This window comes from Athene noctua, chromosome 7, assembly GCF_965140245.1.
Source record: "Athene noctua chromosome 7, bAthNoc1.hap1.1, whole genome shotgun sequence".
NCBI lineage: Eukaryota > Metazoa > Chordata > Aves > Strigiformes > Strigidae > Athene > Athene noctua.
In genome coordinates, this window is record NC_134043.1 from 45,019,714 (window position 1) to 45,046,675 (window position 26,962).

Consider the following 26,962-nt stretch of genomic DNA (forward strand, 5'->3'; position numbering starts at 1 on the left):
GTACACGGACTTGTAAAATAAGACGTTTAGTTTTAACGTTAGACATCACTTGTGTTTTACTAGCTTTTATTGTTTCTTGTATTTTTCCTGCATTTTAATGTAATGTATGTAATTTCATTTATACTTTTTCTTAACTACCCTCTGTAGTCGTTACCCAGTTACCCAATTGTAAGATGTTTTGAAACCTTTTAACTCCTTGCCTAGTAAAGAGACTGAAAAAACTCCTGAGTACATCTCTAATAGCAGGAACCTGAAGAAAACAAGTGCTTAAGACGCCAGTACCAAGATAAGTGACTGAAAGCTGGAACAAAGGAGCTGAAGGATTGATGAAGTAACTCTACTACCATGCATGGACACTAGAAACCTAAAGTTCACTAACGGACAGTGTGAGAAAGGCTGTGTGGACCCCTAAGGAAGTGAGAAGACCCTCACTCTATTTTTACCACACGCTCTGACTGTGTAAATGAATTCTAAGAAACCCTTAGCATAAGACCGCCTTTTCTAGAAATCTAATGCATATGTATGCTTTTTGTGTATATTAGTCAGAGAGTTTTGTTAGTAAGCGTGGCACTTGTAGTGGAGCCATCCCCAGTGCTGCCAATAAAGAATATGTGCTTAACAGTTATACTCAATCCAGACTGCTGAGCGAATCTTTGTTTCAGGGAAGCGGCCGCCCTTCCCCTGTGGCCGAGCCTGGGACGGGTTTGACAAAACACAATACACTCTCAGAGTAACACAAATTTTTAAATATGGCATGTACAGAAAGTCACAATCCACAAAACCAGAATTCCTAAGACTTGCAATGTCTTACTGATTCTAACATAGAAGCTGAAAAAAAGACATTCTCCAGAAGAGCCACAAAAAAGCTGTTGAATTATTTGGTACAGGAGATACAGCTTAAATGGAACACAGTCAGATACCCAGCAGATCATCCACACAGATGGCAGCTTCTTCTCAGCAACTTCTTCCTGCATGTCAGAAATGGTGAAACTCTGGGTATCAGAAAAAAATTCTCAGAAACCGTCATAAAAAGCTTCTCTGACCCAGGTATCTGTTACAGGAGTCAATGGTACTTCTTACGCAGAGTTGAAAGGGGAAATCAGACAGACAGCGTACTCCATCTACAACTGTTAGCGCCGTTACGTCCTCTTGAACTAAATCCTTTTCTGGATAATGAGTTGGCAACCACTGTAAGACACAAGTATGTAACAGTACAGAGTAAACTAGATTTATGACTTGGTCATACCCATGTAGGCGGCTGAGGAAAATCATGCAACTTAAGTCTGGTACAACACACCACAGAATCTCCTGCCTCATAGGGTACACCTTCTGAGCCACTGGAAGGCATCATCTGTATTCTGCCAATCCTCTTTTCCTTCTTCCATATATAAAGAACATACAAAAGTACAAGAAATTTTTATTTTGATTATCAGAAAGCAAAAACAAAGTTCAGTGCCATGGAGCAGTGAGTCCGATAGCCTTGTTCCAAGCACTGATCATGCAGGAGCAGAGGAGGAGTGGCTTGTTTTATCTTGTTCAACAGCAGGTTCTGAAAACTAGACATTTTGGCAGCCTGTGACCAAATTTCACCAGCATGTCACTTTTTATGTTCCTGTGCTAACACCCTAAACTCATGATAGATCCAGAATTCTTTTCCCCTTTTGGCTATTTAATGGGAAGTTTGATATCATTCAACCACTCTATCTACAATACCTGTACAACTTGATGCAACCCTGCCCAGCATCCAGTCACTTCCCAGACTCAAATTTTAAGTGCATAGTACGTCAAGAACAGACCGTAACTATCATGTGTACCGACTTCAGTGCTACTTTTGACCACGCAGCAAGTACATGCCACTCTTGAAAGAGGTATCAAGACAATAATACTGCTTAGATGAATTACAGCATGAGTACTGCTATGGTTTAAGAAGCTACTGGGGGTCAAGAAATCAGTGTAGAAAATCAGTATCTGACATCCATGAATGCTACATGACACATGCCATGTGCCAACATTTTGGTTATCAGAAGGCTGGTTTAGCAACTTCTGACCCAAGCAGCCAGACCTAAAAGACTCCCTTCTTTTTTCACTGCAAGGGCTATTTACAGGAGTGTCTACAGTTTTCCAAATAGTGTTGCTTCATCACTTATTAAGGAAGGGGACATGGATTTTATTTACTGTGTCATGCACTGAGGTGAAGAACATGCACACTTCATAACCCCCAAACCAAACCTACATTGTCACAAACCTATCAGAAACAGAATAGATTCTATTGCTAATATTTTAAGTAAGTATTGTATTTGGTATCACCCAACCCCAAAACAACCAACCCACAAAACCCCACCACTATTATTCTTACTTTCTTACTCCCTTTTCTCCTGTTTTCTTCTTTCTCATTCCAGTATCGATGCTGTATTTCTCCTCCAAATCTTCTTCTCCCTATTTGTTCTTCTCTTGGTTCTCCCTATCATTCCCCTTCTTGTTTCTGCTTGAAATTTCTGTATTACTTTCCCTCATCTCTCTGCCTCCTCTTTCTTCCATTCTCCCTGCTTTTGGTCTGTAAGGCAGCAGAAGTGCTCATCACATGCAAAAGCTAGTAAGGAAAATGGGAAAAAGTGAAGCTAATTTGTGAAACCACATTTATTAACATCACAAAGATATATATGATAAATAGGAATCACATCTTATTTCTGCCATCACAGAAAACATACTTGTTTCAACATTTGCTTCATTTACCAGCCACTATAGGAAGTAACTTATAATATTCCAAATCTGTCATTTTATAATCCTTCTCTTACCCCATGAAACATCAACAAGGTAGAGTTTCAAAATTACACTTGTGCTTTGCTTTACTTTATTGGAAGACAGTCAGTTATTAAATATTTAGGGTTAAAATGAATGCTATTTTTATTACCTATCACATATAGTACAGACCCTTCTGCTGATACAATGCAGTAAGCTCTCTACTTGAGTGTGTGGAATACATATGAACATAATTAAGACATAAAGTATTTTAAATTTTGTATTTAGTATTTTAAAGCCAGAAGCATTATGGCCCTAGTTTAAAGAAAAGGACCAGTTCAGTAAACCCTTTCTTAGAGAACACTAAACTGAAAGGAAGACCTGCCCCCTCTCCCTGCCCCACTATGATGCATTTATTTCCACACCTATAGGATCATGAAACTGGATTTAGTATTTTTATTTTAATGCTTATAGAAAATAAGCTTTTAGAGTATTTCTGAGTTTTGAAAAAAATTATATTTGATTTTTCCCTTTATGCCTGTGCCTACGTCAAATTACAGTAACACAAATAACACATGTACCCATAGTTAAACATAAAATTTTGGGTTATATTTCCCAATTCAAAGCTACTAAAAAGTTTCCATATACTTTATTAAAGAGGACACTATAGCTTCTGAAGTGGAAAGAGAAAAATACGGAATGCATAGGCTTGCAATACAGGTGAATTATATTACTGAATTGTGCAAAAATTTCTTCACATCACAGCCGTGTACGGAACTTTCCAGAGTTAACATGCAAATAAAACTGAATACAAAATTTTAAAAAAGGTAATGAGTGAAGATTTAATCACAATGATATAAAACATACTTTATATATTATATAAAATAGTACATTAATATAAATAAATACATATTTCAATCTTAACATTTCGCACGTATAGTGAAAGACTATAGGATAAAACTTGTTCAGTGGGTTTCTCCTCTTTGTATACTCCTAACAATCCTCATCAATCAGCAGTTTAGGAACTTCTTAAGCCAGCAAGAGACTGGGTCTACATCACATAACAAGGAAAGACTCCTGAGCACTTTTTAGACTTCAATATCTATTTTTTGACAAATAAAAGTGCATTTTACTTTCAATTACAGAAGCTACTTGAAAACTATTTTTTTTTTTCCAAATGAAACCTAAGAAGCCTGTTTTTAAAAAAAAGTTAATAAAAATGTCAAGCCAACACCTAAGATGTACAACACAGTATCAAGGAATAAAAAAAGGCACTGCTACCAGAGTAAGTTTACTGGCCAAGCCCTCCTAATTATCAGTAATATACTAATGTATACTGATAGTATACCATGTATAGTATCAATAGGCTAGCTGCCTGTTACATTTGGTCTACAATGAAAAGCATTGTAGGTGAATTATATATATGTAAGCACATCTGCTTTTTACTCAAATCAAATGCAGCTACACTAGTAAAAGTCTTTTTGCAGTGTATTTGCTCAAGGAACTTGCATATCCTGTATTAGCAAAAATTCCTTTCCTTTCTGCTCACATGAAACACATGCCAGAAGGATGTATGGTATAATGACACCAGAAACCCAGCAAGGCACACCAAGGCCTTGAATTCTTTCCTGAACAGGAGACTGTATTACAAGTATTAGAAGTACACCAGTGGCCTACTTTAGGAGGGAAGAGAATGCCATAAATTCAGTGACAATAAATTTCAATACAACTCATCCAGGTTACACTGTTATACAATAAGCAGCTTAACTCAACTCTTTAGGTTAGGCATTTGCTCCACTTATTTAGGATGATTTTAACTCATGTCTTTTTCAGAAGAGTAAGGGCAACTTGGAAAAAAACCCCACAATTGATAAAGACGCATCCTTTTTCTTAAGCAAAAGAAATGAGGGTGCAGTGTTTAATTTAAACCCATCTTAAGAGCCAGTGGCTGCTACAGGACATTTAAGTTCAAATACGATAAAAGTGTACTTTTACAACTATGCATGGTGCAGCAAGTGTGAATCATGTTTCACCTTCCACAAAACATCTGCCAAAATTCCACATTTTTTAACTGTCTGGTAGATTACTGTAAAGCCCTGCCACAGTTAGCCCAAAACATGGCAGAATATCTCATTTATTAACATATAACCATTGTGTGCTGTGGATAGTACTGACAACACAGGGTTCTGGGTGAATCACAACCTGTAATGCAGCAGGCAGATGGAATCCAAATTATTTAAAAGATCATCTTTCTCCTCCTTCTGTTTTGCTAGTCTGTGGAGGCACACAAGTCAGAACTTGCTAATGAAGAACTGGCATTGCTGTGTAGACATACTGTCATGACACATTTTCCATTATTAGGTGCTGAGGAGAGTACCCAGTGAATTTCAGTGGTTTGCACTGGCTTATACTTGTTCTAAGCATCAACAGAAGAACCTAGATAGGTGCACTGCTAATAGGTATGCTAAAAAACCACCAATGAAACAATAAAAACACAAAGCCCTGGAAAACCCACGAGCTATACAGTTTAGAGCTCCTTCCACCCTGTTTACCTGTTGTACTTGGTTGTAGGTCTGTTGCAGTGCTATATAGGACAGCTGCCATTCTCATCCAAGCTTTCAGATACATTATCAATAAGGAATTGGCCTCAACACACAAAAATGCTTCTAAATCCCTGGGTTTGGAAGCAACAGGCACTTTAGATACACGTGCAACAACACTGCATAAACTAAAAGTATGTGTGAAACTGTCTGCATCGTAGTGTTTCTTGTTAGCCACTTCAGACATGTCTTTTCCAACATCAGTTAAGTGGGAGAAAGAAAAAGTTTCTTCCTCAGTGTGTGCTGGAGCAGAAGTGAGTATTGTTGGCTTGGGTCAGTGGTCTTATTCCATTCATAGACTTTTCTGTTCAGTTCTGTGTGGATATCTAATATAGAGAGTTTCCTGCAGCAAGAAAAATAAAAGCTTTCTATTAGAGAATGAAGAAAGACACCATTTAAGAATCCACAAGAGATAAGATACCTTCAGACTCAGCAAGGAGAAAGTTTCAAATTTCTGTCTTTATTGCAGAGGTTACACCTCTAAAACCCAAGGCTGAATATGCATTTTGGAGACAACCTGTTATAACCCAAATCACTGTTGTGATATTGGCTATGCTGACATGATGATCTCTGATTTCATCACAAGGTTTTAGGGTTAATGTTAACCCCACAACTACCTTGAAAAACAGTTGCTAGCTCCCTGGTAGATCAGTTGTACAAAGAAACCTTTATTGTTAAGTTATATACCCAACATACCTGATTTTAGCACAGATTACTTTTGATACTCTCTTTGGACAGACTAAAGTTTTCTGGTAGTTTAAATTCAAGATTACAAATTGACAAACTAGTGGCTCTCTGAGCAGAGGGTTAATTAGATCTAAAGAAAAGACAAAATCCTTCCCTCTTAACTCCCTTTTCCCTGAACCTAGGCACTAACATTTTATATTTACAAGTAGAGCCCTTCTTAATGATAAAAGGCAATCCTCAATTGGACAGAAGCCTGGCGTGTGCCCTGTTATGTTGGAGAAGGAAAATCTCCAATCCTGTGTAAAGCACTGACATACGTTACCCAGGACAGGTCCTTCCCTTCTCATCCTGCAAGCCCCAGTGCCATAACACACTTTAATTTTACCCTCCAGAATCAGCAACTTCACTTTACCCTGCCTTCCTGTGCCATCACTCCAGGATCAGGTATACCTGTCTTGTAACCTACGACACAGCATGAAGATACTTTACAGGACCAGATGGCATGAAACTTAAGGTTTCTCTATCTCTATGACAGCAGGCTGTCATAGAAAAAGGGTTATTTTTATGTCTTTTTTAAAATTTACCTTTTATGAGGATTGCGGAGTAGCTCAGCCAGACAACGCAGATAATATGAGGATGAACTTGGAGATTTTTCTAGTGTAGACACATCTACCTTGCACTGACTCCAAAAGATGTCTGCTACTTGGGGGATAGTGACTTTCCAAGGGATTTTTGTGTTAGCAATGATTTTCTCATCATTCCCATCTATTTCCAACAGACTAGTATATTCTTGCTCATTTTCTGGCACAATGTAGCTCTGAATAAAAAAAAGCTTTGGTTTTCCTACGAGTTCAGGACATGAGTCTGCTGTAAAGTATTTCTTTATCTGTTCCAAAGGGAATCCAGAAAAGGTATGGTCTGTACAGAAGATGCTCTGAGGACTTCCACGGCTGACCAATATACAAACGAAGCTGTCACAATTTCTGTGCTTCTGCAACCTTGCAACTTCAAGCAATGTTTGATTCATGGTGTTCATATTTAAGTATCTGTGACAATGAACGTCATAGCCTAAGCCTCTGAAGGTCTCTTCCAACATATCTGAAAAAAGTAAGAGGTAATTAAATCACAGCATACCAAGGCTCAATCTCAACTACCTTGAATTACAGTATTTACAGTATTTCGCTACTGGAAATTAGACATTTATTTAATCACAATTAAAAAATGGGAGTACTTGATGTTGATCACAGTACATTACATACTTGTACTGCTATATGCATGTTGTCTTTAAAAGTCTGTTTCACCTTCTAATTTGTCAGAATTACTCTGAATGGTTATTACAGATATACAGAACTGCACAGGAAATGCAGAGTCTGCCTTTCATCAGTCAAAAAGCAACCTGCTGCAGTCATTTATGCTTCCCATTATATGAAATGGACTGTAAGTGATGAGTTCCAGGTGGAGAATGCACACTGGAGTTTTAACTGTGACAAAATGGCATTTTCAGAGAAAAAAAACCCCCATGAACAATGAACCCTTTCAAATGTGTTAGAAATTAAAACTGCAGGTAGCCAAAAATCAAGATCTAAGTCTACTGTATTTGTATTAACCTGTGCTGCAGGAATAAGTGTTATGCTCTGAGTAACTACTTTGAATGTTTATTAATATGGGAATGAAACCAGATACATGGTGGTTAAAACCACAGGTATTTTTTAAGTGTTCAGAGAACCACAAGCTACTACTATGATTCATACCTGTAGCATCAAATCTTTACCATAAACCACATATACATTGCCCATGCACAGTTTCTGATATGACAAGAAATCTCAAGTGCTATGTTTATGTAAAGTGCCTTACAGACACAGAGAGCTAGACTGTTCCTTTACTTCAAAAGTTTAACAATCCCTATTTAGCAGAGGCTAATTCAGAGGTAACTGTCAGCAAAGCAGGAGTTGTACTAGCACACTGAGCTCCTCAAAAAGCCCACACGCAGAACAATGAACAGAACTTGTAACTTTTCTCAGCAAAATACAGGGTAGATATAAACTCTATACTACAGTGAGGTGATAAACAGGAACTATAGAGTTTCATTCAATTTCTCTTGGTTTGTCTGAATTTTGTAAAATAATAAAAAACTTGTCAGGCATATTTTTATTTGGAAACAGAAGGGAAAATCCCCTCTATTTTAGGCAATAAAACGTGCTCTCAAAATTCAGGCAGAAGATTCAGTAGTAATACGGTTTGGAAGTTTTATACTCGATGAAGTCATTAGAGGGCAGAAGTACCTACGCAAATCAACAGAGCAACGAGAGTGCTTTTCCTGTAATTGTCTCACTACCATGTACATATACTCACACACAGATACAAAAATTGGTGTCACCGTAGGCCATACACACACTCTGGGTGTCACAGTTAAAAAAAATAATTAAACCAAAAAAATTCAGAGCCAATACCTTTGTCTAACAATGAATCAGAAATGATGCATGGTAAACTCTGGATACAGTTATTTAACTTTAAGGCAAGACAAAACACATCATTACATGATGCAACCTGAGATCAGAAAACGTGTTTCTTCAACAGTAATCACCTCCCGACGAACCACCACTGAATTTTCAGCATTTGCACTCTACATAAAAAATTACCCTTTTCTCCCCTTGTTTACAACATAAGGATAAAAACTGGCTTCCTAACGGCAAAGTCAAAAGCAGCTATTTACAAAACAGCAAGGTGCATTTCAGTTTGCATTTTATAAGCACTTGATGAATTCACATTGTTTATACTGGGCATTTTCAACTGTTGTAAATCCTTGAACCTACTGCATCTGTTATTGGTTCAGTTGCCTCAGACTACATCTTGGGATAGCTACCGACCCTAACGCACACCACAGATAGAATTCCTAACATGCTCCCTGCACTCTTTCTTTGGTATTTTCAGACTTCGGATGTAGTGTTGCCCACCAACTCTACAGAGCAGTGACTGCCTTTCTAACAAACTTTTTAAAGCAATGCCGTATGTCCTGCTTCTCTTGAATCTCACTATAGTATCTCACTTTCCTGAATCCCGATACAGTAATGTATTTCAGTGAAAGTCTTGCTTTCTATTATGTTAAAATGATGATGATGTACTGGTGACATTAAACATATGAGACACACACATGGTTTAATTGCTTCTGCATCCAATGCAGACAAGCACGGAGACTGAGGCACACTAAGACTTGCTTTGGGTGGTTCTGGCACAACAGCAACGGAACCATGATTTGCAGGTGTATCTGATATGCCAGATGCTAAACATGTAACCCATTTTTGTCCTTTCCAGTCAGCAGACTTCCTCTGTCACATTTACACTTTCAGTTCTTGTACAAGTACTGAAATGACCATGTGAGCTCATGAAGAGCATGCACACTGATTTTTAAAATTTCTTTTGTGCACATCTTTGTATTTAGTAGCAATTACTATGACTAAGGTGTCTGCACAGTGTATTGTCTGTGCAAAAGACCTGTGCCTTCTAAGGAAGAGTAGAACTAAATTTATGTATGTGACTATGAACTATGTGATGTAGCAGTTTCTTCTTTACTTCATTTTTTTCTCCAGTGTATGTGCATTACCTGCTTTTACACTTACTATTTCATTTAAAAAACTCAAACCCGGCATAGTGAAACACTCTTGTTCAATCAGTCAGGTCAGCACATGCTCATATCCCATTAGAAAAATGAAATTTTATTAAAGAGGGTTTTTTTGTAAACAAGGCTATTTTCACACCTCATTTTTTTTTTGGTTCTCCACACTGAAATTCCTCTAGCAATCCTTTTTGCATTTGCTTTTAAGAAACAGAACTCCAAGTAGTAAATAACTGTTTTGGTACTGGAGCAGATTATCATGCTACCTTCCAGATTAAGGCTGACTAATAAGTTTTTTGCATCAAAAGGGTTGTTTGCTCTCTAAAGCTACCATGAGAGAAAAACAGGAAAGTAAAGAAGCAGCCAACAGGACTGAGCAGAACGTTTGATCCTAAGAGACGCCCCCACCCCAGTCGTTCAGTTCTTGGCAGTCTCTCTTAGCTTTATTTTCCTCTTGAGGCAAAGTCAGCTTTTTCTTTTTTTTGGAGTAGAAATGAAGAAGTGCTTTAGAGTGAACAATTTAATTTCTACATTCAAGCAATTGCATTCCCCCCCACCCCCCGCTCCTCTGGCCAGAGGTCACTGATGAACTTGGTAGGACAGACCAAAATCAGATCCCATAGCAGGATTGTAAATCAGTTCTAGTTCCCATTACCCTAGTGGCAAACTAAGTGTCTTGTTTTGTATAATTTACTTAAAATACTATTGTCAAGCAGACATTACAATTTTACTTTCTGTGTCTGTGCTCTGCATCCACTGCTCTTCAATGACTACATCAGTCATTCTAAGTTGGTGCATCTGCTGGACCATTAGTTGTGAGAAAGAGAAAAGATATGCTCACAAACCCAACTCTTCTCCTACATCTCCTAGCTTATTACAGAACTGACTGCAAGTATGCTCTTCATTTTTATTTTTAGCCCCATGTGTTAGAATGATGAGAGTGGGGGCTTTTTTGCTTATGCAAGAATCTAATTTTTGGATTCTACAAAGGCAATCAGGGAAAACCCACACCTTAACCATGGCACTGACTACCTTGAATTCTACATGCAAATTGGTTTGGTTTGGTTTTTTTTAACTAAACCAAGAGGGAAGGAAGAAAATTCCTTTCCCTATAAAGCCATGGTGACAGTTTCAATTAAACTGTGCAAGAAAGCCTAGATGCATTACTAATAAAGGACCACATGCCTTCAGCTCTGTGCCTTCAAAATCTGTGGTGTCCAATATGATTATGCTTCAAATCTGCAACAGCTTTGCTTTTGGTTTTAAGTGGTGGGAAACACTATCTTTCCCACCTCTGCCAATAACCTGCTGTATGGCTGTAGCTTAACTATTCTGTTGGTCTCTGAACACTCTCCCTCTCAAAATTCAGTCTATATCCTTCCAAATTCTTTCATTCAGAGATTTTGCCCCAAAACCCAAACAAACATTGTTTGCAATAGTGAGGACAGTTGTCTTTAACCTCAGGTTGGGCCTTCCAACTCTCTGCTTTAGAAGATTTACTACAATTGATAGACTAGCTGACTAGGACAACATTACCCTAGTCTGGCTGGTAAACGTACATCATATTCTTTATGCTAAATTGTTCTTATCAGAGATTAACAAGATAAGGGACTTCAAATTCAGAGACTTACCCGTGTCATTGCCGATACAGTCTATTATCAGGCATATTCCTAAAGGTTGACTTTGCATTCTGTACTGATCATCAAACACCTGAGGAACGTAAAGGACAAATACTAAGTTAACATGTCAAACGCTCAACTCACGGACTTGATTCTTTTCTCATATTTAACCACCTCAAATCTTTTCAATTATATGTTGTTTTTCCATAGAGTAGCTAGCAGAAGTCTATCTACTGGGATGTAGTATGTCTTATCTACACAACAAAACCAAAAAAATCAGGAGACATGGACTAATGATTTTTTTCCTTATTTCTTGTATAAGCTTAATTTTTGCATCCTTGTGTTATGCAAGCTTAGTACCGTAATAATCCTTAAGGATTATTAAAGGCTAAGACTGTACCAAAAATGAGAGAAGAGAGTTTGAGACTGAACCTTAACTCTGGACAGATCTTCAATAGTTTAAAAAAAAAAAAAAAAAAGCAGCTGTATGGGGTGGAGAGGCTTTTTAAAGACCTAGACTATGACAGCAATGATCCTTCTATAGTACTTCAGAATTCATTTCCTTAAGTGTAACTTTTATTGACATATTGGGAGCTATAAACTTCACAATGCCAACACAATAAATGTAGAGAACTTCTGTGTTCTTCAGGTGTGCAAGCAAGCACAGCTCATCAGAACAACATTTCTTTCCTTATTTAGTGGAACAACCTCCTAAATAATCTGTAATAACTCTTACCACAACTCCCTTCCCCTTTAAAAATATTACAATCAATTTGCTATAGGTAACTACCTGATTCCTGACCTATAGAAAAGTTAGTGAAAATAGCAGTAGTCCATTCTTATCATTAATACCCAAAGCATGTCTCTTCTACCTGGAGAGCAAGGAACAGAAAGAGAATAAAGAACGAAATTTACTGCATGCAGAGAAGCCCTGCAATTTCTAATGTAGATGGCAAGAGGTCTGACTTCCAACAGGTCTTCACTTAGCCTCTACTAATAACATGTATGTGTGTTTTGCACACTGCTGCTCTCAGAATATCAGCAAGTATTTCACATTACAAATATATTGTGCAAAGGCAGAACAAAACCTGTTTATGGCTGAGGAACATATGGAAGTACATGTTGTTCTGTCTGCATGCAATTAAAGGAAATCTCAAAACGAAACACAAAGAAAACTAAGGTAAATACCTGCAGAGGTTTTTATCCTATTTACATGCATATATATGCACATACCTTATGTGACACTGGTCCTGATTCCTGAATGGACATGTGGATTGGTTCTGCTGTAGTTAAAACATACAGAAGTAACCTCAGTATGTGAGTACCAGTGACAGTTCTTTGACAAAAAATCAGTTAAAGAACCTATCTAGTTCAGCCAAGTTCCTACTCATCTGCACCTCTTAGTTTCTATGTACATTACTGAAGTTAAAAAAACCCCAAAATTTTCACCTCTAAAATGTTATTTGGATTGCTTTCTACATCTTGTGACTAGAATAAACAAAGAAACAATCAGTGTCTCTCATACTGAGAGATTTCAGCCAACTACTCTTTTAAAAATAACCATATTTGAGAGGTATTTTGGGTTTCCAGAAAGAATACAACACACATGTTAAGAACCTGGTACTCACCAGACATCTTCCTGGCTGGCCTGTTGGAGAGTTCAGCACTAAACTGGCACAAAAACTTCCTACTCAAGACTTAATGGGCACAGCTGCACTACACAGGTCTCCAGAGTTGGCTAGCCAACATTTTCCATGGTTTTATTAATAAACTATTTTTTCTGTTAAAACATTGTGACAGTGGAAGCCCACAACAATTTCAATACAGTTCTAAGATCTAAGAAACAAAGCAAATAAAGAGCAAATAATGAAGCAAGGCTCCGTTTTCAGAGCTACTAAATACTTTCTGCTCCTGCTGTTATCAACTGGATCAGCCATAAACACAACTATCATAAACAAGAGGAGAATAAACAAGATGGGCTAGAGAAATGCACACACCTACAGGGCTGTGATCTTACTGGCATCATGGCGATGTGATGGGATGGCTCCTACAAGTGGAGTGTGGGAATGGAAGGAGACAGGCTCTTTAGGAAGGACAGGCAGGGGAGACGAGGAGAGGGGCTCATTTGCTATGTCAGTGACCAGCTGGAGTGCACAGAGACATGCCTGGGGATGGATGAGGACCTGACTGAGGCTTATGGGTCAGGATTAAAGAGAAGGCAGGGACAAGAGATGCTAGAGTGGGCTATGAATGCCCCCATTTTGTGGTCACTGCAGCCCAGGCTGTCCCTGAGCTTCACACTCCATGCTAGTGCCTTCTTGTTGGTGAGAACAAGGTCCAGCACAGCACCTCTCCTTGTTGGCTCCTCTATCACTTGGAGAAGGAAGTTACCATCAACAGGAACCTCCTGGATTGCTTATGCACTCTAGACCACCCAACCAGGAAGACCGAGGGGGTTAAGCCCTCTACAGACAGGTAGGAGCAGCCTCACGCTCACAAGCCCTGGTCCTCCTGGGAGACTTCAACCACTGATACCTTCTAGAGTGCATAAGAAGGAAGAACCAGCCACTGTAGAAGATCAGATTCAAGACCATCTAAGGACTCTGAAGGTGCCCAAGTCCATGGGACCTGATGACACACATCTGCGGGTCCTGAGGGAACTGGCAGATGAAGTGGCTAAGCCACTATCCATCGCATGTGAGAAGTGGTGGTGGTCCAGTGAAGTTCCCGCTGACTGGAAAAGGGGAAACATAACCCCATTTTTAAAAAGGAAAAAAAGGAAGACCCAGGGAACTACAGGCTGGTCAGTCTCACTTCTGTGCCCAGCAAGATCATGAAGCAGATTCTCCTGGAAACTGTGCTTGGGCATGTGGAAAATACGGAGGTGATTGGTGACACCCAACAAGGCTTCACCGGGGGCAAATCATGCCAGACAAAGTTGGTGGCCTTCTAGGACACAGTTACAGCACTGGTGGATAAGGGAAGAGCAACTGATGTCATCCACCTGGATTGTGCAAAGCTTCCGACACTGCCCCACATGATATATTTGTCTTGAAAGTGGAGAGACACAGGTTTGAAGGATGGACACTCAGTGGATAAGGAACTGGCTGGATGGTCACACTCAAAGAGATGGGGTCAACAGCTCGATGTCCAAAAGGAGAGCAGTTACGAGTGGGATTCCCTCAGCATTCTGTGCTGGGACCGGTGCTGTTTAACATCTCTGTTGGCGACATGGACAGTGGGATTCAGTGGAGGGAAGGGCTGTGCCATCCAGAGGGACCTGGACAGGATGGAGAGGTGGGACCGTGCAAATCTCATGAAGTTCAACAAGGCCAAGTGCAAGGTCCTGCACATGGGTCGGGGCAATCCCAAGCACAAATACAGGCTGGGCAAGGAGTGGACTGAGAGAAGCCCTGCAGAGAAGGACTTGGGGGTATTAGTGGATGAAAAACTGACTGTGAGCCAGCAATGTGCGCTCACAGCCTAGAAATCCAACCGTGTCCTGGGCTGCATCAAGAGCAGTGTGACCAGCAGGGCGAGGGAGGGGATTCTCCCCCTCTACTCCAGTCTCATGAGACCCCACCTGCAGTGCTGTGTCCAGCTCTGGGGCACCCAACATAAGGAGGACATGGACCTGCTTGAGCAGGTCCAGAGGAGGCCTTGAAGATGATCAGGGGCTGGAGCACCTGCCCTGTGCGGACAGGCTGAGAGTTGGGGGTGTTCAGCCCAGAGAAGAGAAGGCTCCAGGGAGACCCTATAGCAGCCTTCCAGTACTTAAAGGGGCTACAGAAAAGACGGGGGGGGACTCTGCATCAGGGAGTATAGGGATAGGACAAGGGGTAACGGTTTTAAACAGAAAGAGGGCAGATTTAGATTCGATGTAAGGAAGAAACTCTTCCTGTGAGGGTGGTGACACATTGGCACAGGTTGCCCAGAGCAGCTGTGGCTGCCCCCTCCCTGACAGTGTTCAAGGCCAGGTTGGATGGGGCTTTGGGCAACCTGGGCTAGTGGAAGGTGTCCCTGCCCATGGCAGGGGGGATGGAACTAGACCTTAAGGAACCTTCCAACCCAAAACATTCCATGATTCTATCAAACAATGAAATTTATCATGTGGCTCTTTCAAATTATCAAACGGCTCTTACCCAGAATAAGACTTTGTCCAGTCTGTGATTCTTCTTTGTTCACATTCTGGATCTAAAAATGAAAAAAAAAGTTCTATTTTCCCTTCTCTCCTTCAAGAATTAATAATCATGTGCTGCACAATATAACACAACAGCATTTTTCTTCCTCAATAAAAGGATTATATATTTTAGATTCACATCTATCAGCTAATCAGTATTACAAAATAACAAGTAAGACCTCCCTACCAAAAATCATAAACAACCCCCTCACAACCATTCCCTTTCAGAAAAAAGTTACCAGCTTGCCATGAACAGCAATGAAAGGCTTATTCCATAATGTAGTAAAACAAAAAAACCCTCTGAAGATGTGAATTTTGTTTCCTATAGAGCAGCACGGAGGAACAGTCACTGAATTAGAAAGTAAATTATAACAATATTATAACAATATGACAAGTCAGTGAAAACTCTTTCCCATTAGTAGTGTGGAAAATAAAGCTGTTGTGGCTTTGTTAGTAAAGACAAATTGCATCACTGGTGTCTTATATGTAAGCTTTATACATACGTATTTACTGAACACATGACAGAAATAATCTCATCAAATACATTTAGCAAGGCCAAAGGCTTTATTAAGCTCATACTACTCCAATATCAGACCTAACCCAAACATAAAGACAAAACCCACCAAAAAACTTACGAAAAGCTCTTCTTAAAAAGCCATAACTTCTGCTTCCAAAGTTAAAAAGCTACTTTCCCTGCAAAGTCCCGAAGTACGAAGAACAGTATGTAAAGAACAGTAAAACCAAAACTTTTCACTCCCCAGAGCAGTAAAAAAAATTTCAAGATACAGTTTTTGTAGATATTTCCAACTAACAGGAAAAAATGCACAGAAGTTCTTTAAAGGGGATCTTTCTCAGCCATAAGATTTAAATCAGACCCTAAACCCAGCAAATAGGAATATGAGAAATAAACCAAGAAATATTTTAGTTACTAGCAATCTCTCATTGCTTAGGCTCTGCAAAGATGAATCCCCTTTCAATGTCTGGCAATATTTAGAAAGAAAGAATCTGTCTAATTTATTGTATACTTACCCCTGAATTATAAGGAGGATCAATCAGACTGAGATTAGGGAGAGATGCCTGCAGTGCATTTACATATACTGGCTGAGAATGACCGGAGGACATTAAAGCTGAAAATTTAACAGAAACACACAGAAAAATACACGCATGATACATCAGCTGTTTTAAAAGCCTAAATCCATGAAGCATACAAATACTCTGACTTGTAACTTATGATTTTATTTTCAGTAAGATCCTTGCTATCAAGAGTAACCAGTGTAAAAACAGCATCTTACCTTCGTGTCTGTATTTCTGAATCTTCCTAATCAGGTCCACCCTGTGAATATTTCGAAAACAATTTTCTAGCAAATCCAGTTGATTAGGAGCCACCAAATTTAGTTTCTCCAGGTCAATCACAAGAGCTAGAAAACTCTAGAATAGCAACAGAAAAGCAAACTGTCATATCAGTAATTTGTTCTCTATCAGTAACAAAGCAAACCAGAAAATAATGTGGGGAGGTCATAAAGGTTGCATATTCAAGAACTAGGGTCATGAGATTCTAAAACACTAAGAAAATTATCTGGAAGATAAAAGAATTCTTGGTATTATCATAGGAGTAATGGAAACTAGAAAGAGATATTCTTAAAAGCAAAAATTTTGAGGAAACAGTTTTTCACTTCCTTCCCGCTACAAAGCCAGCCACTTGGAATGTCACCTCACATGTGCAAAGTAAGAGGTAAGAAAAGCTTTGGGGAATTTGCAGGGCCTCTCTCCCCCTTTGGTTAAAGAGAAAAAGAAAAAACCTCAAAGGAAGAATACAGAAATCTTCAGCCTTCTATGCACAGTGGTGAAGTTTTCTGAACCCTCTCTACTCAATCTCTGCTTTCTCAGAGCTTTAAACAAATATTCAGAGTGCAGATGTACAGAGAAAGACATAATTAAAATAAACCTGTTCTTTTTTAAGTGAAGCAGAGCACAAACACAAAATATGACCTTGCAATTCAAGATACATTTCATATGAGTATGGGTTTGAGATCCTTCATATATGAACTTTCAGATCAGTAATACTGAAAACAGGTATTTTTTTTTTAAATGCCTGTGAGGTTCATTCTAACACCATTCACTACAGCAAGCCTTCACTGTTTCCTCTTACTGTTTCTCAATGCTTCTTTCCTTGAATTAAAAAACAAAATATGAAACAGAAGCCACTACTCCTTCCTGACTTCTGTATACTCCTGCCTCACTACCCCTTGCAGTACTGTTTCCCCTCCTTTGCTGTCTAGCTACTTTTCTTTTTACTTCAATCTCCCATTGCTCCAGAGAAGACCAGTAGAAAAACATACCTTATCTTTCGCCATTTTCATACGAGGTGCATAATCTCTGAGTAGAAAAACAAGAGAACTCACTTCTTCTTTTTCCAGATTCTCATTAATCTCTACCATTAGTACCCTGAAATAAAAGTTGAGACATTTCTAACAGACTAGCTTTCAGCAAGATTCTACCCTTGTCCAACTACCCAACTTCTCCCATCTTCCAGTCTTAATGTGCCATTCCCAATTAAACAACAGAAAAAAAGCTTACTCTACTCAAAGATCCAATTACAAACTCTTGCTTACCAGCACCTGTGTTTAGACTGACTGTGTAATAGCCACTGCTAGGAAAACAGAAGTCTCCTTAATATCTCAAGAGACGGAGAGAATGAGACAACAAAACACATCTTTAACTTTTTTACCTAGTAGTTACAGGGTTTTTATTTCAGTGAGAAGGTAACACAGGAAAATCTTCCTTACGAGTACATATTTCTTTCTTAAGTCTCTCAAAGAAGGTAACTGGAGCTTCTTAGTTTAAGACTCTTAAAGCTACAGAATAAAAAGTAGTAAGAGAGAGTTCCCCTGAGAAAAGCTGTACCACAAGGCTATGTGCCCAAAGCAAACTAGAAAGGAAAATATCTCTAACTGATGATGTTCATCCTTTCCGTCTGCTAATCTAGAACATCACTGGTTTTATTAACACACACAAACTCCTTAAAGACAGACGCTTCTAATGCCATGACTTGTTAGAAGCTACTAAGGCTTATTTTAGGGACTAAACTTGACATATTCTTCTCACTATAACTCTAGATAAAATGCCCTTTTCTGCTTTTCTTTTACCTTCCAGACCCATTTAAAAAAACCAAAAAACAACACCCCCACCCCCACCATTTTGAAAACAGAGTAGCCTTGAAATCTGAAATAAATATATTACCTGTAATCAGAGACAAGTCTGAGACTCCTGGCAAGGTTAGCTTCCACTGTGGCTTTCTCAGTCTTCAAGATTCTCCTCAGCAAGTCAAACCTCTTAACTCTGTACAACAGCTCAGACAAGCCAAGAAAAGACAATTTCTCCCTCTCATTCAAAGCCACCAAGAGCTCTCTAAGGTCAGCAGTGGCCAAGTCAGGAGCAAGGTCTCGGCACAGGAAAACCATCATCTCTTCTTCGTCTTTATCCAATTCTTGTTCAATCTGGTGAATAAGGACAGCTGGCACTTGGCACCTGGTCATCACTTTCTTGCTGTCCCTTTAAAATTGACAGCCTCCTGTTTTTTAAACAGGAAGCCAACATGAAATGAAGCCCATGTCTACCACAGCACTTCTCTGGTGTTCATTCTTAACTAGATGCCTTTTTACATAAGCAGTTCTATGGGAGAGAATTAAAAGTTACTAGATCAGTGATATGCTGTACAAGTTAGCAGTTAACGCTTCCATTTGATGTATTTCACTTGCAACTAAAACACCAATGTAGTCTACGCAGACCTCCTGTTCTCAAGGGGTTCTCCCAGCTGTTCATTACAGAACGAAAAATACTTGGTAGGTCATACTAATCAGAAAAAATTGAAGTTCTTTTAAAAGTAAAATTACCTTAACACAAGTCTGTAAATTCCATAGGAAGTGAAACAAAAGTCATCAGCTTGCTGATGAGTGATATTTCAAGTGATTCTGAAAATAGGAGTTAAGTTCCACAGCAACTTAGTTCTAAAGCTCTGACCTTTTACCAGCAACCCTCCCACCTCCCAGCTCACCACCACCTTTTCTTCCCTAAAAGTCTCAAGGCATTTTCAACAAGATCTTTGGGAGCTAAGAGGTAGTATAATCACACACTGTAGACAAAAGAGTTAAAAAACCCCACATATAAACCCACTACTATCAGGCACACACTTTCCCTTAAATGAAATGAGAATAAAGGGAATATTCACAATATAACATGTAATATTTAAAAATATTATCTATAAATTCAGGAATGTGTGGACTTTCTTCCTTATTAGCATCATTTAAAGGGACCCCAATCTAAGTGACTTGGGTTTTAAGGATTACACACACACACCACCCTCCATGCTCAGAAAGATGAAAGAATCACACAAAGAAAACATTCCAACCTTAAGTATGCAAACTGGTTAATTCTGCAGGTATAAGATAAGCCATAGGTCGCCTTTTTCTTCATGTGACATTCATGTTTCACCATACTGAAAACTGAAATAAAAATTAAAACCTAGAAAAAACCCCACTCTTGTGATGAACAAAATAAGTAGAGTGCTCTGCTCAACTTCTGCTGTCACCAGCTATGGCAATTCTATTTAATTTTCTCTGATCCCCATTACATGGAGAAGGGTGAAATGAGCAACCTGAAAACAAATCTTAGCCCTTACAAGGAGTTCAGTCACTATACTGCATAGTTTTGTTTAAACCATTCTGAAAAGAAAAAGCCAATTTGACTTCAAAGCCTAATACAGGGAAACATTCTAGCATCTGGATAATATCTTTTAAAGCAGTTTCAGCATTTTGTTACCATCAAAAAGGTCAGGTATTTTGTCCATGCATTAAGGAGATGAGAGATACTCATATACAAGCTTTTTTCTCCCCATCCCAATACTGTTTAAATGCAAAATAACTCTATACATCCACCCGACTTTCCTCAGAAGGGGAGTAAGAGTTGGATTTGATTAAACCCACGGATTGGGTTCCACTGCCCACTAAAAGAGCATATCAAATTCAAGTTCCTAGGGAAAAGTCTCCTTTATCTTCATCTATCCCAGTGAGACGTATTTTCTAAGAAGTCAAAGATTGCAGTGGCTTTCTCCTCCAGCACTGTTGCTGACAGTCAGAATAAAAAGTCATCAGTATTTTGAAAATAAAAAGTCACTGTTAATCTTGCTGATAGCATGTCTGAATCACTAGAGGATTACAACACAAGTAACTGCTATGACCACAAGGTCCCACCTTCAGAAGCAAAACAGAAAGGGGAGGTAAGGAAGGGCAGTACAGGCAAGCTGTAAAATATCTTAAATCCACCACACCAGGAGATCCAAGTATTACTTAGCTTAAGTACTCCTGCACTTCCAGATCACAGTGTAAATGAGACCAAAGAGAGTCCTCAAAATGGCACTGAGGCCACTTGGGCTCATTTTCAGAAGTGCATTCAACCGCAGCTGACAGTAACACCGCTGCAGATACCCTGCTTAGCCCATCACAGCCTCCTATGTGCATTCTACGTAGACTCTGCTAAACACCTAGTGAAAACGTACGATTATACTACTCCTGCTACAGCACACAACCAGAAAAAAGCAACACCCGTCCTCTCTGATACAGTTCTGTTCTTCAGGACCCAAAAGGGACAGGCACAAACACAGTGTCTTCCCTTATCACATCACACCATTTAGGAACTTCAGAGAATTAAATGCACTGTTTGCTCTAAGAAGTGCAACAACATTTAACCCAAATGTAAACATTGCAAACAGCAAAAAACCTCTCAAACAGAAAAGAAACACCAGTAGAAGCTGCCCTTCTCAAATACCCAGGTCCACAGTATTTTTAATATAACAAGATGAAAAGTTTTGTTTCCAACAAAACCAAACTGGGCAGACAAAATATTTGTACTTTTGAACCTGTTCTATTTTACACAGGGACCTGCAATGCTATCACTTGTATAGCTGGCGTGGAAGGGCAGGCGGGGGGAAATTTTCAGGCCTCTGATAAGCAGAGGAAACCCTCATGTACTGGCTTGTGTTTTATACAGTTTTCTATCAGAGGAAAACCATATTTATTGTACTTCTTAAGTACTTCTTATTTTCAATCTAGCATCAAATATTAGTGAGAATTCTATGGAAGGACAAAGACAGTTTTCATGACATAATGCAGTCAAGAAGGGGGAGGCACAAAACACACTCATATGAAATCATCTCCCACAGAGCACTCTCATATGAAAGCATCTCCCAGCTACATACAGCCGGGACTTTCAAAAGAGCTTGAGGAAGTCATATTTATGACTCACTCTAAAGGGAGATGGGAATTTAACAACTTTTGACCATTTTCAGAAATCTCAGATAAACTTTTTAAAAAAACCACTCCAGTTGATTTTTATCTAATCCTTTAAAACTAGTTTAAAAAAAGAGGGAGTGTGTGGTAGGAAGCAATTTCCTACAGAGTTAGCATTTCAGACATGCAAAATTACTACTTATATGTTATCTTAAAAATAATCTGCCTTTAAAAAAGCACATATGAATTATTTATTTTTGTGAACTTCCTTTATATAAAATAAATCACATACTCATTATAAAAAAAATACCGATCAATACTTCTAGTGTTGAAACTCTCTTACCTGCATGCAAGTCTGTCCACAAGTACATTGGAATACTGGTATTTGACCATTGCCAAATCACTGATCCAGATCCAGCACACATTAGTTTCCATCCAGTATTTTCCAATGATCGTCCATAGACAAAGTTGATTACATCAACTCATTTTCTGTTGGACAAAAATCAACATCACAAATTACTGCTGGGGGCTACTTCCCAGTTTCATTGGGAGAAAAAACAAGGAAAAATGACCTAGGATCATGCATTCTTCCGTATGATTCCACTGGTCCAATGAACCAGAAACGATGCTCCCAATAAAAGGAAAAACAACTGCGCACATACAGTGATGCGTCAGTAACGTTCATTTCCCCAGGGTTCTGAGTGGGGAACGAGTAAGAGCCGTGTGAAGAGTTCTGTAGAAACTAAAAAAGTTTATAACTTGTATCCAAAAACCATGTCCCATATTTTGACAGCAGAAATGTCACACTACTGGGACAAGCCCAATACATTCCACCTGAGCCAGACCCACTTCACAATGAAAGGTGAAAGGCATCATGCTTCACCCTTCCTTCTGATACCATCACCACTTTTGCAAATGTCACAGATACAGTTATCATAGCTAAAACAATTAAAGAGAAAAGCCAAGACAATGTAAACCCCAGCATTATAGTTTTCAATTTAATTACCTGGGGTCTGCAACGAGAAGAGTTATTGAATGGAAATTCTTTACAAAGAGAGGAAAAGCAGCTTATCTCAAGAGGAAAAAAAAGTTCATACTCTTCAGAGATAAAGCTGCCCCAATAATTTATGTGTTCATTTGCATGTGTAATTTGCCAATATTGCTTCAAGAAAACACTCAAGATTTTCCTCATCAGTTCAATGTTTCATGTATTGAGTAAAGATTTCAATGCAAAGCTTATGGAGCAGGAAGATGGTTGAAAAAATAAACTTTTTTAGTTTCTTCTCATTCATATTCCTGATTTGTAAGAAACCCAGAATAATTCCAAATAGCTGAAGTCTAATACAACCACCACCACCACCAGATAAAAGAATACTGCAAGATCATGTCAGTAACATTAGGAGCAGTGAGAGAAAGGGGCAGGCCTACACACAGAACAAGATCTGTTTTCCTCCTGTACTCAAAACCCCAGGAAAACCCCTGGCACGGTGAAGGAAAGTGACTGATGGAGTTTTCTAGAAGTCTGGCTATTTGAGGTCACTATTACCCCAAATTTTCACAGATGAAGGGCTCTTCTGGGAAATAGTATTAGTCCAGTAAGAAAATCATCAATTCTAGGCTGACTCATCTGTCCTCTTGTCCCCAAAATAAGTCCGAGAGATCAAAGAGGTTATACTAAAGTGCACTTAAAGTTTCTGGGTTTAGTTAATTTTCAGACTTTCCTGAACAAAGTGTACAATTTTAAAGCTGATTAATTTCTCACATAGTGCACAGGAAACTACATTTGTCACTGGCATATTTGTCTAAGTCTGTACTGACTTCTGACCCTGGGTATTATACTGTAAACAATGTTCATAAGAAAAAAGTTAAGGTAAAACACCTGAGGATATTAGCAAGAATATTTACTCCTCAGACCACAAATAATTTCCATTCCACACTAGAACAGGCAAAAAACCATCCCTAAGTTCATTAGCTTCTATGAAGCTAATAAAAGTTAATTATACTCCTATTTTTGAACTATTGCACGCTGCTCCCAGTCCATACTGAATATAATCAAAATCAGGAATAGCTACTTCCCCCCTCTACCGGGGAGCAGGAAGTAACAACATACTAGAACTTCCCACATAAAGACACACAAGGCTCCAAGTAACACCCTGTTGGCATTCACAAGTGGAGGCTGATAGGCATGGATAATGTTCAAGCAGTTTTACTCCTTACTGTTTAATACCATGAATGAAGCCCTTGTTCCCGTGATTGCAACACAAATCCTGCACAATATACAAATACCAATGTGATTATCAAGGCAAAGATAAGAGTCCTGTATTAACGATGATAAGTGAACATATCTGGCCTCATATTAAGAGGGAAGGTTTTTCAAGAGAAGCAGGGAAAAATTTCACACTCTAAACATGGCCTACAATCGGAGTCTGTCATTTCTGACAGCATTTATTTCTTCAACATTTCACAACCATCTCTGCAGCAGCTAAAACAGGATATAACATGAGTGGGTGTAGTTCCGATTTGGAAAATTATCTTTGTTTCACAAGATGAGCTCATGTGGAAGCCCCTACGCTAGAGGAGAGTAGGAAGTTAGTTTGCTACTGGGAGGACTAGTGCTTACTCTGCTCTGCTTTATTTGAAGAGATACAAATAGTGAAACCACACAAAGGTTTCATTTTGCATTTTGAATCTGTGTCATCTGACATTTTTCAAAGTGTTGAATCGTTTGGAGCCTGCTCCACAACTTTCACATTTCCCTATAAAAGCAAGATTTAGTACAAGACACTTAGAGAAAACAGGGAAATCTTGCAATGATTGTCACATTTCTAATTCTCATTACAGTATTACGCTTAGTTTGTTCTCGGTGCAAACTAGCAGTGACCGCGCTGATTTCCATTTAGGTATCTACTAGTTTAACACCCCAGTCCTCCTCATCAAAAACACAAACTAAAACTGGTTTTAGCGTAGGGAGTTTACACAGGTTTCCCCACAACTTTCTAACTACATCATTTTAAATCACACCCGGAAAACAAAGCGAGAGGAAACTCCGCTCTGCAAGATAAAAAAAGTTTCAGGCGAATGGCCCGTGTCGGGTTTTGTTTTTCCTCACGAGCAAGGTCGGGCTCAGGGCCCACTTGCACCAGACGCTCCTGCTCTCCGCACTCCAGCTCAGCCCGCCCCCGCGGTGAGGACCGGGCCTATACAGGGAAAAGGACCCGGTCACGGAGCACAGTGTGTTAGGGCGCCTATACTGGAGATGCAGAGTGAGAGGAGATGCAAAGTAAAGGAAAAAGGTAAAGGTGTAACGCACCCAACCGCGCCGGGAAAGTCTCATCTACAGCAGCGGGGCCACGTCCAGCACTGGGAGCAGGGAGGAGAAGGGGGTGGTACCGGCCTAGCAACAGGCTCCCTAGCACCAGGCGTGGTTTCGAGTATCACTTCTCTTTCGCATCAGTAAGACACGCAGAGCGCTTTTCGCTCGTACCTCTTACGGCTGCTGGAGATACCTGAGCCGCCTCTACGCACAGATACCAACGCTGTTCAAGGCAGAGATCTCCCCTCGCTGAGGGACTCGGGAACTGACTTTATCCGCCTTCCCATCATTATACATCCGCCGAACCACATTCGCTAAACCCTTACGATTTTATCGTGAGTCGTGCCGTTAGGTGTTCTGAGGCGAAGTGAGGGAAGAATTGTGCTTTTCGTTTCGCTTTATAGTCTACCTCAAGAGATGAAATTCGAAGCTGCGCAAATAAGCCTGTCCCGGCCTCACAAGATGGCGGCGGCGCTGTGGCGGGAGGGGCGTCTCCCGCGCGCAACCTTCCGCCGGGGCTTGTGAGTGTCGGTCACGCACAAAATGGCTTCCGACCCGCTGGGGTGCTGGGAGCGCTGTGAGGGGGGCGGGCGGGTTGGCAGTAGCGCGCTTTTGAGTTCAGTATGTTTATAGACGTTTATGGGGCTATGTTTTTATACTATTCCCAGTAGCCCTTGACTATTAAGTGGCCGTTTTTCAGCGAGCAATTACAGACTCGCGGTAAGCGTGGGCATGTGTTTTGGCAGGTGTTTATGCGTAAGTAAGCCCTTACACGGTTCACGTCTTACTCTACCACTCTTGAGTTTGTTCATAGGATAACATATGTTTCTCACTGTATGATCTTCAGAAAATTTTAAGTCATGCCTTGTCCCAGTAAAATGGGTGTCGTTTTCTGTTAGTATAAACCAGCAGCTTCTGTGAGATGACTTACTCAGATGCTGGTGGTGTAGCTGGAGCTTCTCTCTTAAAGGCCTAAAATCTAAGAATCAGGGCAATTTGAAAGCTGAAATAGACAAAACCCACTTCCGTCTGTGGTGAAATTAGACACAGCTCAGTGGATTTCAGAGCATTTATGAAACAGTCATTTATTTATGCTGCTAAAAATAAAGCAGTGGAAGCACAGTACTCTGGGATAGCACGCTGTTGTTCAGAGTCACACTGACTTTTGGCAGTGCAGGGAAAATGGAGGCAGAGAAAGTAATCGCCCACACTAGAATTTGGTCAGGGACCAAGTAACTTCTCTGTGTTCTGGAAAAAATATCTGGATTCTTTCTGAAATTGTAGGTCAGGCACTCAATACCAATCATTCAAGAGTATCGCAAACTAAGATGTAGCATTGGATCAGTGCTGGTTCAGAAGGAAACCAGCTACCTGCTGTGAATTAATATGCAGGCTTTCTCCTTCGATTTATTCCATACAAACGTGAAGACTTCTACAGGCTAATAGAAAAGGTTTAAGGAAATAGTATGGCTGCAGGCTTGTGAATTTTTCTTTTCAAAAATGCATGAATGAATGATTTACTGATTTAACACAGCTACTACTTAAGTGCCCAGTATACTGTTTTGTTTACTTAGTTCACTTTTTCCTTAATTTACCTAATTTTTATAGGTTTATTAAACAGTTTTCACATATTTATAGGCAGCATTTATGGGTTATATTCTTCCCCTCCATTTCTAACTTGAAATACTACGTTGTCTTCATTGATAGGTTTTCATGTAAACTGGAACTGTAAATCAGTATAACTGTAGAACATAGAGTATACCAGTAAGATTAGATGTGATTGAGAAGAGATGGTCTTGTATGTTAATTTAGAGGGTTTTGGATATAAATCTTTGGCTTGGACATCTTTATCTTGATATGCTTTCATAACAGATTTGATCTATTTAATTTTGTAGATTCTCCTAGTTACGTAAAACAGAACAAAACT

General features: G+C 39.5%; 1 protein-coding gene across 7 annotated transcripts; it reads right to left on the bottom strand.

The window, feature by feature from the left end:
* Nucleotides 1–723: 723 nt before the first annotated feature.
* CFLAR (CASP8 and FADD like apoptosis regulator) lies at nucleotides 724–25,502 on the bottom strand. Of its 7 annotated transcripts, XR_012633977.1 has the most exons (14): nucleotides 25,207–25,502; nucleotides 22,066–22,211; nucleotides 19,847–19,940; nucleotides 18,679–19,110; nucleotides 17,778–17,883; nucleotides 16,731–16,866; nucleotides 16,468–16,565; nucleotides 15,401–15,452; nucleotides 12,492–12,541; nucleotides 11,271–11,349; nucleotides 6,611–7,124; nucleotides 5,292–5,682; nucleotides 2,357–2,590; nucleotides 724–1,188 (listed from the first exon to the last, which is right to left on the bottom strand). XR_012633977.1 is itself a non-coding variant. In XM_074911292.1 (12 exons), the coding sequence occupies exons 4-12, from the start codon at nucleotides 18,972–18,974 to the stop codon at nucleotides 5,544–5,546; spliced, it is 1,470 nt and encodes a 489-aa protein (XP_074767393.1). In that variant the 5' UTR covers nucleotides 18,975–19,009; nucleotides 19,847–19,940; nucleotides 22,066–22,211; nucleotides 25,207–25,502; the 3' UTR covers nucleotides 2,611–5,543. The 7 variants fall into 7 exon arrangements, 6 of the variants coding, with proteins under 6 accessions (XP_074767393.1, XP_074767391.1, XP_074767396.1 ...); XM_074911292.1 differs by lacking the exons at nucleotides 724–1,188; nucleotides 2,357–2,590 and having other exon boundaries at nucleotides 2,611–5,682; nucleotides 18,679–19,009; XM_074911290.1 differs by lacking the exons at nucleotides 724–1,188; nucleotides 2,357–2,590 and having other exon boundaries at nucleotides 2,611–5,682.
* Between the last annotated feature and the right edge of the window lie 1,460 nt (nucleotides 25,503–26,962).